At 43.8% G+C, this 16,467-nt stretch overlaps 1 protein-coding gene across 6 annotated transcripts in view; it reads left to right on the top strand.

The window, feature by feature from the left end:
* LOC146188447 (uncharacterized) overlaps positions 1-16,467 on the top strand; it is a 148,464-nt gene that overhangs the window by 110,078 nt on the left and 21,919 nt on the right. For all 6 annotated transcript variants that reach the window (XR_014707535.1, XM_084603779.1, XM_084603778.1 and 3 more), the window contains one exon: positions 1,981-2,082. Coding sequence is in view for 5 of the 6 variants with exons in the window: in XM_084603779.1 (XP_084459905.1) it covers positions 1,981-2,082 (102 nt within the window). In the remaining variant the exon portion in view is untranslated. The remainder of the gene's footprint in view (positions 1-1,980; positions 2,083-16,467) is intronic.

Below are 16,467 nucleotides of genomic sequence, written 5' to 3'. Positions count from 1 at the left end.
GTACGACACCGCGGTACTAAGTTTATGCGGAACGCTCCCCGGACAGTCATTTTGATGCAAGCTGAGCAACGATATTGGTGCCTGCTTCTTTCCTCAAGAGAGTCGAAAAATGGCGGCAGCACCGGGGCATCATATGCCTCGTCCTTCTCAGCCGTGCGTTTCAAACAGGCATGCGTCTGTGTGGCAGACGTCTGGTATTAGCTCTGGTGTTTGTTTTTCGGAGCAGAGATTTATTTGAAGAAGGAGTAGAGTCTGATCATCCTCCGGATTTCTAGTAGCCACCGGTGCCTAACGGCCTGTGCTCATTGCCACATGCGGTCATATAGACGGCGTACTGCTTCAAGTGCAAGCACTAGCCGCAGTTGTTTTCTGTTTATCCATCATTATGTACGCTGGAACCGACGTGATGATGAAATGTTTGTATTAAGATCTCACACACGTGCACGAATGGTTTATGCGATATTTTCATATTTTAAACACACACTTCGACTGCAAACTGCTTCCTTGTGGACGCGATTTCAGATATCCAATAACTATCTTGTAGAAAGGGGATAGTGTGTTCTTACTGTCTATTGTTCTGGGCTCATATTCCGAGTTCGCGTCGTTATCTAAAGTCACCACCTTCGGTTCATCTTGCTGGTGGAAGTGGCGGAAGCGGTACTGACATCCGGTGCCGAGGAGTTCAACAATGAGGTGACGAGGTTGAGAAGATGGCGACACATGAACTAACGTCGAAAACTAAGAATACGGGCCTGCACTAGCGCCTTAAAGTACCGTCAAATATAAAAATTAACCATATCCACGGAATTCCCCCTGTTCCAGTTAGCTCTAGCGAGATATGCTGTGGAAATCCCCAGAAATCAAAGCCATAGGCCGGAGCAACGTGCAATGGAAATCCCCAGATCAAAATAACATTTGACTTATTCATGCCAGACTGAGCTCCTTTGTAATGACAAGTAGCTCCGTTTAAAAACATGATGTACTTCGCCTAACAACAAAATGGCATCGCGGACGAGACTGCCGTCGCAGGGTAATATGCTCCAACTGCGGGGGTATACTCAAGCTTGAGATATGAGCGACATGGCTTCAGACGAGCCGAGATTAGGAAAGTTCGAACATCGGTGCAATAGTATGCACCTTCCTGGAGCTGTCTTGTGTATGCTGCTAACTTTCGTGCCGAGGTAGTAGCGGTCAGCACCTGTAGCTACGTGAGTGACAGTGAGAGAGAGAGAGAGAAACAGAAGAACGAAAATGCAGTAAGGTTAGCTAGGCTAACAGCTATGTGAGAGGCATCTTTGATGGATGTAGCAAGAGAACGTTCATGGCGGAATCATCGGCACGACATGTACAGTTGCAGCCAATGGGATTAACCATGATTGCTTTAAACATCTGTGCAAGTGTGTCCTGCAAGGCAGCTCAAGAACTAAGCATTGTGAAACTACGCTTAAAACTCCAATTCCCAAATATAAAGTAATCATGCCTGCTATTGAAATTGCTGATATTCGTCAGGCATCTATAGAATTGACCCCTCAACATCTGAAGACGTAAGTGAGAGCGGGAAGAACCGCATCAGGTATAATGGTTTGTGTGCTGCGGACGCATACAGCAGAGAGATGAATGAATCGCATCGCTCGGTTTCTGGACTCGAAATACAAGGTTTCTCGGATCCTATTGTACAGGAGTCACAAGATCTGACTATGCAAGCGACGACAAGATTTGAACCTTAAATAATATTATGCACCTGTGCTATCATAGCTAATATGTTAATTTGTATATTACTTTCGGCGCTTCGCCAGTACAAATCTTTGGAGAATACAGTAAATGACGACTGGACATGATATGCACATGCGTAACGTAAATATTATCACAATTGCACCAGCTTGTCCTAAAAGCACAAATGACCATATTGAGTGCCGGAAGGAGTAAATAAATATCCTTGCACTATATAAATTGTGCGTTTTTCTTTTCATCTTCTTCCAGAGCTTGATTCGGCAATAAACAAGATATATATGGGTGCCTTTCCTGTGGAACTTTTAAAAGACACATGCGTGATAATCGGGGACAATAAGCTGAATGAAGACGGTTAGTACCGTGGGTTATATCTTCCTGAAATATTAAACAGCTAATGTTGCGAGCTGTTCATGAATGTATAAGCAGGTGAGCGGATTGAGTACATACTCTGAGATTGTATCAGCCTTTCGCTCTTTCAGCTGATAATTTATTGAGCGTAGGAATTATTGCACGCGATCAGCGATAAACCATGATACAGGAAAAAAACACGCATGTTCCTTTGTCTTAGCTGTGCAGAGACAGCGCTGCCCAACCAAAGATGATATTTTCAAGACGTTAGTAAAAACTTTATTAACTCGAATGTTTTCATCATAATGTTCAAGAAATACTAAAGCGACCATCCGGCTCAATGCACAGTCTATTGTTGCCCAATAAGAAGTTTAACTACAAGAATCTAAGTACATAAAAGTTTAATGAAATTCAATGTCTCTTTCAGTTTATTCATGTTTGCTTCGATGTTAAGTCAAGCTGAACGGTAATGTGTAAAACGATATTTGTATAGGGAATCGCAAAGATCCAATACAGGAAATTAGGCTAATAAAAATACATTTTAGGCTCAAAAATAAATGAATTGCGCTATAAAATAGGGACCAATAACACAAATTAGGTGTTCATATTTTAGGCCATTGTGGTGGCAGAGCCGAATCAGCTGATTGTAAGCCATGTACAGTAATGAAATTCCCGCCATGTTTTTTAAAACTAGTGAAGTTCGAAACAATAAACGGCGCCTCACACGACGATTGGGATTTACAATTGCCTCGCTTCCTAGATGTAAATAATTAACAATTACGCTTTGCATAATATATTTACGCCGTGACACGTGCTTCGCACCAAAGTGTATTGAAACAGAAAAAACAATTTTATACTCTACTGCAGGGTACTTACGCTTCTAGGACAAACATTTTCAAATCATAAAAAACTTCTTTTAGTCTAACTGCAAGACATTGGGTTACAATGTCGGCAAAACAAAAAACAAATTGTTTTTAACTAGGGATGGCAGTATTGTGTATTTTATGGGTCGTAGTTATTATTTCATTTCGCCATTGATCAGACCGTAATGAAAATGATGAAAATGCACTTGTAATCGTAAGTAGAATGAGTTCGGAAATTTAGAATCCCGCCCCAAGGAAGCAGTGCCATCAAACGTGCACTATACGACCTACAGATAACGTACCGTAATTATCTTCATCGGTTTGCTATTCGACCATTCCTTATCTTACAAAAACACCCTGCTCCAAAGAAGGAAATTGAAAGCGGCGAAATTACAAAATATTTGTAGATTGCTAACGCGGAAAGGATTCCGGTCGAGTAGTTTTCCTCGGAAGCAGGCATCACCAGTTTCTGTCGCATTGGACAGATAATGCCTGCCCAACATATTCTGCGTGTCATTGCACAGGGCTGACATTTAGGATTGCTAGCAAAAGAGACAGAGACAGGGAGAGTGGGAAAGCAAAGTGGGGATTTTGTTGATCATACTAACATAAGCGGATCACTTTATTGTCCAATATGAATGAATGGGCATTGGCCATAATGAGAGGCAGGGCTTATAAAACACGAGAAAACATCACCCGGCACTTGAGATATTTCCCTGTGTGAACTACTGCAAAAGAACAAACTGACCCCGTGAAGTTTTTTTTTTTTTTTAAGTAAAGAAGTGCATGCCGGTTATATTAGCGACAGGTTGGCCTATAATTTCGATTAATCGCTTAAAGATACTAAAATGTGAGACTCGATGACCCAAGTGACTGGCTTCCGGAAGACGTCGGGCATCAGGCAAGAATACATGATTTGCGGCGCGGCGAACATCTTTATGGAATCAACATTTGGGCTGGACTTGTGGAGAAACGTAAAGCCAGTACTCCTCTGGACTCTGGAACCAGTAAGACTCTGGAAATTGTTGAGAATTAATGCTGAACGAGGACAGCGGTCCCTAGAATAATTCAGTATTTTAAAAAAAGTTACAAATGTGGACGTTGTTGCCTGCTAGAGTAATTGTTAGCACAGGGGGTTCTGCCGGCAATGGTTCCAAGGTAACGCTCGTAAATAGTATTTAGTGCTAGTAATAAAGGCACATACACACATTCGCATACGAATGTCGCGAATTAAATGTAGCATATATTAATCACGACTGCTTGCACCATTAGGGGACCAGATCAGAGTCTCGTAGAAAACTAAAGAATGCTAGAAGCTTCCGCTCAACGAGACCGGTTTTCGCATGTGTAAACATTTTCGTGAGCTAAGAGGTACTGCAGATCTCTTGACGAAAGCATACGCACCCTTTTCCGCACTCTGCCCTTGTCATAAACTGCTCTAGCGAACAGCTCCAAGGCGGAAGGCTATGAGGAACAGGGGCTGCTTTAGCGAGCACCTGACCTCAGAGAAAGCATGAGACAACAGGATTTGTTATGCCGCTCTGCCCGTGTAGGATTCCTATGTGTAGGTGCATTGGTTACTCAGAAGACATTAGAGGAGTAGGGACAACATACAGAACATTTATTTATTAGCTGGAAGAAAGCTGGGTAAAAATTAAAGGATTAACAGTGAGATACAGAGTAGGCAAATACAAAACGTGACAAAGAGTGTAAACTCAAAAACAATCTTAATCAAATTGGCATACAAGCCAAGAGTGTAATCTATTATCTGCAGAAAATACGGCAAGAAAAGGAAAAGATATACAGAAAGTTAGACATGGTGAAAGATGGTCGTTGACGGGTCGCTTGCTCACAGGCGTTCGACTCGATGCGAGGAGGGTCATGCACCTGACGTCTGTGCAGACACACTGCAGGCACACCGCACACCCTCTTCCAATGCGTGCCTCATAACGGCTGTGCGTATATCTATTCCTCTTCTTGTCCTATTTGCTGCGCATCATAGATTTACCGCTTGGTTTATTTGCGTAATTTATTAAAATTGCTTTTATGTTTCCACTTTTTGCCGCGTTTTGTGTTTGCTATACTTTATATCTAAGTTCTTTTGATTCTCTAAGAACTCTCTCTAAGTTCTTCTGATTTCCTAACGCACCCACACAGGTGAACCCTACACGTGCAGACTGTAGTAACAAATTTTGCTTTCTCACGCTTCGTTTGAGGTTCGTGCTCGCTAATGCGGCCCCTGTGCCTCCGCGACTTGTGCCTGGCGCTCGTTGGTCAGAGGAGTTTGTGAAACTATATGGCATCTGCGACAGGACCGGCAAATGTTTAGAAGGAATTTTATTGTAGAAAGTTCGTGCTAGCGGTGTTAAATCAACGGTTCGGCTTCGAAGGTAAAGAATTGTTCTCATGGGCAGAGGAGCGAGCTAGGCGCTGAGAAGAGCGATAAGCAGTTTGTGACAGCCCTAAGATAGCACAAAAGATAATGTTCCAATTCCCCGCACAAAAGCGCACGCGGAACACATCGGAGATATTTCCAGGCATAGCTTATATATCCAAGCAGGGGTACAAGCAGGGCCCTTCATAATGTGGTATAGGAAAGTGGCTCCGGATGTTTTTAGTCCTTCGGTCGAGTATCGCTTCTAGGGTGAACTCCAGAAGGAAATAAAAAGCCTGAAGAATGCTTTTCAGAAGAGAAGTTTAGTGTCCTGAGGACCACCTCTTCATTAACGTCCTGATAGCGATTTATTGCACCTTTAGTATGTACCGTTTGCGGCATTACATTGATATTTTCGTGCCGACTTTTAATAAAGCTATTTCCTGTGCAGGCAGCGATCGTAGTTCAAAATTACCGATCAAGCGTTTATCTTTTGGGCGATGAAAATTTGTCGCGTTCTTCAGTTAGCGCAAGTATGCCCAATGAAGAGTCAATTTAGGTGCGACGCCAGCCTCCTCGTTTCTGCTAAAGAGGTTATCCCTACTCCGTTACGGTAGCAAGGCCCACTAGTTTATTTAAGAACAATTCTACATAAAGAAAGAAAAACAAAGTTGTAAAAACACAATATTCAATTTCTTCTTTTCTATTAGTGAGTTAGATTTCAGGGACTAAACTGATGGGTTTTAATTACCTGTGACACAGAGGAACTGCGCCTGAATCTGGATACTCAATTTCTGTAATGTGTTGGAGATACCGTCTTTGCCAAAAGTAACCAGTTTGCAGGGTTTGCTTCTCAGCAATGTTTGAATCTACTGATTTACTCCAAAAGGCAAAAAAAATGGTCTTTACCGATACGTTTTGATGTGCTTTCTTTCCGTAGAGTTGATGAATAATTTGGAATTAATTAGAGGGCTTATTTAAAGGGCTAAGGAGCAAACCGCGCAGCCTGGCTACTTTTAGCTAAGACAGTACCTAGCATACTGGGATTATTGTGGACACAAATTTTTAGTAAAGGTAGAATATTTCCAAAAGTACTGATAGTATCTGGTCAGACAGTTTTTTTAATTTTAACCGGGACGTGACACTTTATCAAATATGTACACGTGGCCTTAAAATTCCCGTTCTAAGAAAAATGTAGCATCAGCATTCTGGAGGCGGCGACGGAATTCCGAGCGTAAAATCCCTTGCATGCTTCCGGCTAGAGGTATTTAGCAGCTGACGTTACCACGCACTGACTCGTCACGTGGTTCACTAATGTCACGACATCGAACAGCATCGCAGAGTAGGTGGTCCTATCACCAGTTTCTATTCTGATTGGAGGGAGTGGGATCGAGTTCCATCCTTCCAGGACTCAGATTACAAGTTACACACCCAGCGCCTAAGTCATTAAGGCAAGCTCGTACGGCGTTTTAAAACGGTCATTTATATCCACGTGGCATTGCCTTTCACATATTGCGACACGTTACGAATGTATGCAGTGTAATTATGCAGTGTATGCAGTGCAGTGCATGCAGGGTAATTACGCCTGAAGGAAGATCTGTATAGGTTAACGAGGATCAGCAAGAGGAAGCAATAGACGGGAGACATCAATTCTGTCGCGTCACCGCATTGATTTCGGAGCCTAAATTTTACAATATTGTTTGTCTACATATGACAGTCAAATTCCTTATAAAAAAGTAAACCATGAGCCCTGGCACAAAGAAAGGAACAAATAATAAATGCATTTTTAAATTTAGAAATTTGCCGCACGATAAACCAACCTTCAGGTGACTACAGACATAACGAGCGCAGCTTACTTGTATGGTATATTCACTAAAAGAAAATGTAGGTCGAAAGAAGGGGCAAGCAGGCTCTCGCATTAATTCCACTGCCGGATCATAAAGAACGGCCACCGGTCATAATAACCAGCTACGGCTTCGATGTTCGTGACAAGCGGAAGCATATAGTAAGGCATGGCAGCGATAGCGCAGTGTCGCCATATTGTTTAATAATGCATAGAAGATTTCTAGATAAAAATTCTTTGGTGTAGAAGTCGAACGCTGATTTGTTATAATTGCAGCTTCGGCGTCTGGTTTTTGTGTGTAGAGGGTCAGGCGGCTAAAAGCCGACGGTATTGTTCTATGGAAGACTAGTGTGGAAGGTTATGAGTGACTTCCAGAATGTCTAGATGCAAACGGTGCGTTGGAATGAAGTCGCACCACGCTCAAGAGCTCATCAGGTTTACAGTCGTCGTTTGCTCATCTTGTCTAAACACTCACAGAAGCCGATTGCTGAGGTGTAAATCAAGCATGTTGTTGTGAATGTTTTTTATTCTCATAGTCATAGCCATGGGCGGCGCTTTACCGACACGACCACTCAAGTAACCACAAACTCAATATATGTGGTGAAACATTAGTTCTTATAGTGCTCAAGTAGGCAAAACGCATCTAATAGTTTGCGCTTTAAAATAACATCCTCGCACAGTGAAGGTACATGTGCTGATTAAGGTTGTGATTGGCTAATTTATGTACAGCTATGGCGGCGACAAACGTATCTGTTTAGAACACCGTTATTAAAAGGAATAGGGCGGTAGGCAAAAGCACTACTTATGTGCACCATTAGTCTGTGATTGTCCCGGAGGTACCTACCCGTCTCGTCGATATGCAGTTATGGTCACCACAGTGGATGGGTATGTGCATTAAAAAGAATAAGAAAAGCCTGCTCGTCTCTCCATCGTAAACGTGCATATGTAGTACAACGCACTGCCAAACCAATATTCATGTCATCATATAATGTCACAGCGAATTTGTTTATTGAAGCCACTTCATCCGAAAGCAATATTGGTGTTCTGGTGAAGTAAGTGTGTGGAATAATGCTCGTAAAAATTCAACGCCTATGTTTTCTGGATGCTGCGGAGGAACCCACATAAGCTATGGTAAAGCGGCAATAGGTTTGAGTATATTCGATAATGCCGACAAGTCGCATGGCCAACTGGAACGAGCCCCAAAGCTCATCACGATGTAAGGGCAGCATATCAATGACGTTCTGACATGCGCCCAGTACTTTCTTATAACAAACCTTAGAGAGGTTGTTACGACTCATTAAAAGGGGTTAGGATCAGCAAGCTTTTTATAAAAGAACAAGCCTGTGTCGACAATGTTCTTTCACAGATTGAAAACTTTCTTCGCCGCTATAATTGGCTTATATCTGAGGTTAACACTGTTAGGTAATTGAAGGACACATTTAAATGCCAAGAGAGGATGTTGAAGGTCAAGTCTTGGTTCTGGGATGATCAAAATATAAATCAGAAACAATCAGCAATGCGGAAAGCAAATGTCCAGAATATTGTATTGATGGCGAAACGGGAGCGAACACAAATGCTAGCAGGCATGTCAGAAAAATAAACCTAAAAATGCCTCCTCCTGCGGAATATAAAATATCAACGCTAGTTAAATAACAAATAACTCACTTCTCCGTGAACGTCTGAGTCTATATGCGTTTGCAATGAACGGTATGCAGGTAGGGGCCGTGATGACGTCGCAATAAATCCACATCGGAAAAGAACTTCCAACTTGACTACAATATGGATGCTAAATGGGAAGCGAAAGAAACAAGCCAATAGTCGGCGAGGCCAAGGAAAATTTTTTTAATTTTTATTTCGATAATGATATAAATTAGTAATGCAATATCTATTTAGGGGAACTATAATTAAACACAAAGTAGAAGAAAAAAATTTGGAGGACGCTTAAGCTTCGCCTTCAAGAGTGGAACGCGATAGCGTTATTGCACCTTGTTCGTACCGCCCACTCATTGCTCGGTATGCTCTTGAGTCACACAAAAACATAGTTTTCATACTCAACACTTCTAAGTGCACTGGACAACTTTTTTCTAATTATTTGTTCAAACAAGTGCTTCTCACAATCTACATTATCGCACTGTGTTGTGCACACTACAACGTTTCTTGCTCCCGTGTTCCTTTAGCGTTCACGCGCACTGAGTATGTCGGTCAGTCACACATCGCAGGGGACGCTTTCCCAGCAGAAGCGCTACGGCGCAGCATTCACGTCAGAGGCGTCCGGCATCAGACGCTGCACCTAGCAATCGCGCTGTGAGCGGAAAAAGGAGCCGCGTCGCCTAAACACCACTGTTCGAGTGACGCACGCTGGATGTTGGAAGCGGAGAGAGCGAGAAAACTTATTAAACGCTAGGGTATTGGGGCATCCTCGCACCGGTACCCGCGCGGCCCGAAGGGGAGAAGCGGGTGAGCGAAGATAGTGATCTAAAGAAAGGAAAGACGCTTGATTCTACAACCCGTGAGGGTGCACAGCGAAACGTCTGGGGCGAGTGGCGCGCCACGTGTCGAGGCAGCGCCGCACAATGCGAGGAGGGGTTCTTCTGTGTTTGCCGCAAGATGGCTCTGCATGTGCGCAGAGCGCAGAAGAAATGTAGCGGAAACGTACTTCGCTACTCGTGTAACTGCGACTTCTGTAAGTAACATGCTCATAATTACCGATATAAACCGTAGTATAGCGTTCTACGGCGCGTCTCTAAGGCAACACCGCATTCACTACAAGCGATTTCGTACCGCTTTCAAGCATCGAACTCGTGGCTAAGTGTGCAAGTGCAACATGCAGATGTCAACACGCGTTCTGTGCGCGAGAACTTTATCGAGAGTGTGCTGCTCCTTAGAGAAACGTATCGGGTGCTTTCTGATCCACCTGACTGGATCAGTGTGCTCGATGAACTGGCTGTCCTCAAAAAATTTTAAACCTTTCGTGACAGCCGAAGTCTGGTTGTTGCGAGTTTTACCATTATAGTGGATATTTTTTGAATTGATGTGAACTCAAACAGGCAATAAAGAAAAAAAAAACTCGTGGCTAAGTGGTAGCGTCTCCGTCTCACACTCCGGAGACCCTTGTTCGTTTCATGCCCAGCTTTCCGGGACACGGGTCTTTAGTTCGGAAAACTGGCACCACGCGGTGTACCACCGTGAACTCCTCCTTTCCATTTTCTTCTGCCCTTCCCTCCCTCGCCCAAGGAAGGACACGAGTAGCGGCCAGAGCTGCCGGGCTCAGCGGTGGGGCTTTTTTACGTCGCTTCGCAAACGGGAGGGTGTGGAGAATAGAAGGAGACTGCACCACGCACTTATTTTTTTTTCGCGCCCCCTTTTTTTTTTCTTTGGACGCTCGACCACCGACCACCGACACCACAGGGGGTGGTGGCACGGGGAGACGAAGCTCACGCGCGGGCACCAGTCCCTCGCTTTCTCGCCACTGGCATCGTCGCGCGCTTGCTCGCCGCAGCAGTCTCCACTGTCCGAGCGGAGCCGCGAGGAAGTCGAGTCTGCAAGAAGGCTGGCACAACGACGATCACATCAGCGCTGCACTTGCGCGTTGTATGTACAGTCCTAGCCATAATAATATGGAGCATGCCTCGGTGATAAAAACTCTCGCCACGCGTAACCTAGCGAATATTAGGAGGTATACAATTGCATATGTTAGTACATGCCGCCGATGCATACACGGAAAAATTGCGTTTAAAGATGAATAAAAAAAAAAACAATTACGACTCCGAAAATTATTCACATTAAATTACAATTACTTCCGATATGTAATTCATTTAGTCTAAGATTACGTTCCAGTTATACATAAAAAACCAAAACGAAAACTAAGTGAACAAAACTACAACCACTCTCCAAATCGCATTTATTACCACTTTATTTAAGAAAAGCACAGTAGAGGCTTTTAAAACGTGCGTGAGGTGTGTAAAACTGCAGCAAGATATTTTCCGTAACGGCAACGAGCCGCCGAATCCATACTGCGCCGCAATATTAAAAATGTAATGCCAATTCAATAATGCCGCTCGATGTCCCAAGAATTCGTCTAATTTCTACTTCTAGCTTGAAATTTCGAGCTCACTGTTTCGAATTCCAGAGCTTCCATACGTTTTTTTTTTTCTTCTTATTTATAGTAAGTTTTCCAATGACGCTGCATTATTTATTTCGCCTTGATGAACACCCCCCCCCCCACACACACACACACCACTTGTTTTCATTTGTGTGGGTAGTGGCTGTTGTCTCCTCTTTTATGTATCTCATTGCGAGCCCCTCATTGTGCTTTAATTTTCATCGGCGCACCATTGCATACAAACCAACCGGCTCTGTCTGGAGCTCCACCTGGAACCGAACTGCCATGACACTTTTTGTTGGGATACTTTATGAGCAGTGGGTTCTCGTTTAATTTTGCTGCCCTTTATCGTGAACCGCTGGTATCTGAGCGCTGCGCACTACTTTTTTTTTTTTTTGCCAACTTTGAGCCATAGGCCTAGAGTGCTGCGGACCAGGCCGAGCACATAGGGTGCCTGTTTGGAGCACAACCTAGCGAACCAACATACAAATGAAACAAGTTGAGTCGCGTACGCAGAATTCCTTGTCAGTGCGCCCCGCGAAGATAACCGCAAGGCGAAAAGGGGCGGGAGGGGGGGGGGGGTAGAGAACGTAAGCAAACAAACGAAAAACGAACAATTAAGCAAGGAAGAGAAGCGGACGCCACGCACGCGGAGTGCGCGTGGGAAAAAAAAAAGAAAAAGTACAGAAGAAACGAAGCTGTTTGGGCGGCCATCAACACACGAAGGGCGCACGGCGGATGTGTGTGCACACACATTCCTGCGGTGTTCATAGAGGCGATCATTAGGACACCTTTCAATTTGCTCTACACACTTTTTCCACAATATATCGGTATGCTATATGCCTCTGTGACCTGAAACAAATTGTGGCGAGTTAGCGCTCGGGTGTATCCTGTCCTTCCTGGTCCTCACCTGGATGTGCGCTTATGATTCCATGTCATATATTAAACGCAAGCCCAAACTGATAGTCTCAAGAAGGCACCGAGCCCATCCCGGAGCCCCTAACCATTTCATGCCTACATTTACTGTCGATTATGGGAGAGGCAGATAATTGTTGACGTCATCGTTCACATAATGTTGATTTTACAAAGTCGAACCCCGTCATAAAAGGCATGGATATAACAGGTAGTCGGATATAAGAAACACCGTTCACCCAAATGAATGGCACCCATATGAAATTTATTAATTTGATCTTTGCTTTATTAGACATTCGATGTAGAAGACAGTCGGCTATAAAGGACAAGTTAGCCTTGAATTTTGGTATGCTCAGTCTCGCTTGTAACAGACATTTTTACATTAGGTGCGGAACCATCGATCGCCAGGTTCAGTTACAGCTATAGTGAAAACAAAAAAAAGAGAGACACGCTTACGTCATGACGATTAATTACAACTTCAGTAAAAAAAAAAAAAGCAAGTCAGTCGCCTATCAAATGACTAAAGGAAGCACCTGCAGTGGGAATGCAACGTAGATGAGCTCCTCAAGCTTGCCGCGAGGAGCACAAGCGCGACTGCACATGCGAGCTTCTGCGCGAGCTTACCGGGAGTGCCGTTGGGTTCTCCAATTATTGGAGCTTCCTATCAGGGATATACCGTAGATGTTGTGTCCGCTAGTTAGAAGAATACAGCGGGAATTGTCAATTACGTTGACTTTCAGTATAAACAACAATCTATCCGAAGGATAGACAATTGGGTATTGGTTCACATTGGAAATGTGCAGCGCAAAAAGACACAAGGCGTAAAGAAGACGGATAGACGACGCTGACTCGCAACTAAATTTCTTGGAAAGAAACACATTTTTATACGTCTTTCAAGCGATTACAAAAAGCCTATAGCACTTGCGCGAAGCCCATTGCAAGGGGTCAAAACATATCATACGTCATAAACACCGGATGATAGATTTTTGGGGAATGTTTTCCTCCCATCTCCCGTGAAAACTGAAGCCAAGATTATGAATTATCCAGAAAAGACTCCTCCTTATCTACTAATATAACCGAAGGCTGGCTTAAACATTGCGACTGTCTTTTTCGGATCAAGTAGGCTTCCATCAGCTCTCTCGTTGTTTTATCTCGGTGTCGAAATAAAATCTTAGTGCTCGCAGTTCCGAACACAAAGGGCGGCAGTTTTTTGTTTTCTTGCTCTTTTCATCTTTTACACAGCTGCGACAGTTCGTCTTGTGTCTTTTTGCGATGTACCTTTCCAATATGAACAATCTATCCGGTAAATGCGAAGAAAGCGATCAGCTGGTGCTGCTGACGTAGACACACCATTGTGACTAGAAAGCAAGACATAGCCAAGCCAAATAAACAATAAATAAATAAACAAGACAAATAAACTGCTCTGGTTACTATTCCACCATGGTTTCAACTTCACTCAGAAATGTCCTGTTAGCTTTTTATTTATTTTTCATCTCAGTAGCGACATTCATAAGTTTGGTACTCACAGCCGATGTTACCCGTTGACAAACAAGCAAAACTTTCCGAGTGATATTTCTGCTGGTGATGTTTTATAGTTCTGGCTACTTCTAGCACCTTGGTGGTAAGCTGGCTACATTCACAATAACGTGGCGCTTTTTTTTTTTTTACTTGAGTTCGTGTAGTGTTACGAGACACAGAACTTTTTCCAGAGTTGGGAATCGCTAGCTGCGGTGCCACGTCACATCGTGATGGCACTTTGCAATCGCTGCAAACGCAGTTCGCAAATAATACAAGAAAGTTGCGAGGTGTATTCAGTGTGTGGTGGTCCATCAGGGAAATGCAGTATGTAAATGAAAGCGATAATAACGCTTATGCTAAAGGAGATATATTTCCTTTTTGCCATTTTACCCGTAGGATGCCTAGGTTGAAATAAGGTCTGGTTAGAAAATGGGATTGTATACCCTGCTTATAAGGGACCTCTGATATTGGAGATAAAAAAACTGCTCCCCAGTGCACGTATCTTATAAATGGGTTCAACTGTAGTTGTAAGATTTGCAAAAGGAGTCTCCAAGACGTTGAGAAGTGATGCACCCCGGGAAAGAAGGGCGCAGTGACACACAGTGTGACATGTCTCTCCACGTAGGGCTGTATATTTTCGTTGCGTAATACCAACTAGCCCAAAGCGCCACCTTAGTAAACTCAGATTTACACCCCTGATCAGAAGCCAAATTAAAGTTTATTAAAAGATTTACGCAATCAATGATGCTGAAAGCAGGGATACCGGGTGTTTGGAGAAGCATCTTTTCGTGAAGGCAATTAAAGCGTCTAACGGACCAATGTCAAAAATCATTCAGGGGAGCTGCAGGCTGCCGTTAAGATTTTATAATTGCTTTCGCCTCCCTTTGCTGCGGCTGAGTGAGCCAGCTGTTTCATCGACGTAATGCTAGTGCGGGTTTCGTGTCTGGAACTTATCTGATATGAACCAACCATGACGGATAGCTGCGCTCTTCACGAATTTTGTGACGGGAGTGAGACACTCCGGTACAAGCTGAGGAAACAACGTTTTGTTAAACGACGTCTCTCGTTTCGTGCTCGCTGAGCGTTCGTGAAATGAGCGGCCAGCAGTGACAAAAAACACTTTCGAAGTTTTTCGTGAACATTGGCTTTAGCGGACTGTGGTAGAAACTCTATATTTAAGTTTAAGAACTCAGGTTGCGGAATTACCGACAGACCAGAGTAAGGATAATCCCCCCATAGACACCACCACCACTGCTCTCGCAAAAAGCTACACACAGCACGAGTAGGATTATTTCTTGGTTCTTTTACATAGTTGTCAAACAGATACACGTAACATTGCTTGAGTTCGATTGATCAATTTTAATTCAATTGCTCCAACGACAACATAAGCATGTAAACGTAATTCACTATTCCCGTACGACAGACATTACGTCATTACTCTGTTCCGCTGAAACAAAACATGTCGTCTGTTTAAAATATAAGCTGCACTTTTCATAACTCCAGTTCTGTGTAGTCTTAAATTTACAATACAATGTTTTTCTGAAGTTAACCGCAATGCTGCGTGGTGCTAGAAGTAATTTTGGCACTGTGTCGCCAAGTGCCGTCCGCGGATCCCTCGCTTGAGGGAAAAGGAGGGGAAACTTCTGGCGTCGGGGTACAAATGTCTTTCCTTCCGCGCGCGCCGTCTTTCTTCCCCTTCTCTGTGTTTATGAGCGCCTCATCCCTGTCGAGTCGGTCTGCAGATGTTCCGGCCTTGAGCGCGAGAAGCATCCAACAAAGGGGGCGAACAGAAAAAAAAAAACAAAAAAAAAACACATAGACGGAAACCTGGTAGCAGTGTTTCGGAATGTACGCTCGCTGGCAAGTGCTAGTTTGTTTTCTCGCGGATCCTAACTGTTGGGCGTAAGCCTGGTGGGACGAGGGTTAGTGTCTTCATAGTTTTATTTTCGTCCGTTTTTGTAAAGTGGAGTCTCACATTTCAGCGGGTTCGCAGTGGGCGGTGAATTGACTTCTATTTTCAATATTTAGAATCTTGTTCGAATATTATTTGTTATGGCTGTCGCTGGTCTCAGTGCCTGTTTGTCTCAGGTTTTGCGCACGGTCTCCGGGGTATGTATTGCGTTCTGGACGAGGTTGGTGCAATGGCTGTACTGCGTGGCCGAGAACGATTCCGTCAGATAGATAACGTAGCCCTGACGAACATTTCTTGAGCTTTGACGTTAGTCACCTTACATGAGTTTCTGGTTTTGCGCGAGTCTAACAGTATACAAGCTTGAATTCGGCTTTGCGTGCACGAGTTGGAATGTTCAGTTGCACATGGTCCTATTTTGAGTCATTCCTGTCATGTTATCGTTATGTTGGCAATGTTGTACAGCTTGAAGTGATGGTTGCATAGCGTTTTGTGAATGTTAGTCGAAGTAACTGTCATGCGAGTGTCATTGAGAACGGAGGCAAGGCGGCAAGGCTCATTGCTGCATCTAGTGCAGTGAGTGTTGTGCTGGTCTTTAACGACCGTTGCTGTGCTTATTAACACACGAATAATTTACGAAGTGGAGCATGAGATCATATTCTGCTTGATTGATAGCGTAAGTGCGTGGTGAATTCTAAATGTGTGCCTTGAGCTTGCTCTCCGCCCTCAACTATCGCGGTGTGGGTAAAAAGCACTTACACCTGCGTGCGCGCTCATTGCCATCAGGCCGGTGCATTCCCAATCTAAAGGGGTCTTATTCCTGACCAACGAGATTCATGTAGTCGCAAAGTGACGGATGCCCATGCT

This window comes from Amblyomma maculatum, chromosome 5 (assembly GCF_055883805.1).
Source record: "Amblyomma maculatum isolate TAMU_Amacu chromosome 5, ASM5588380v1, whole genome shotgun sequence".
Lineage (NCBI taxonomy): Eukaryota > Metazoa > Arthropoda > Arachnida > Ixodida > Ixodidae > Amblyomma > Amblyomma maculatum.
Note: the sequence above shows the minus strand (reverse complement) of the source record. Positions and strands in the feature narration are given on the sequence as shown.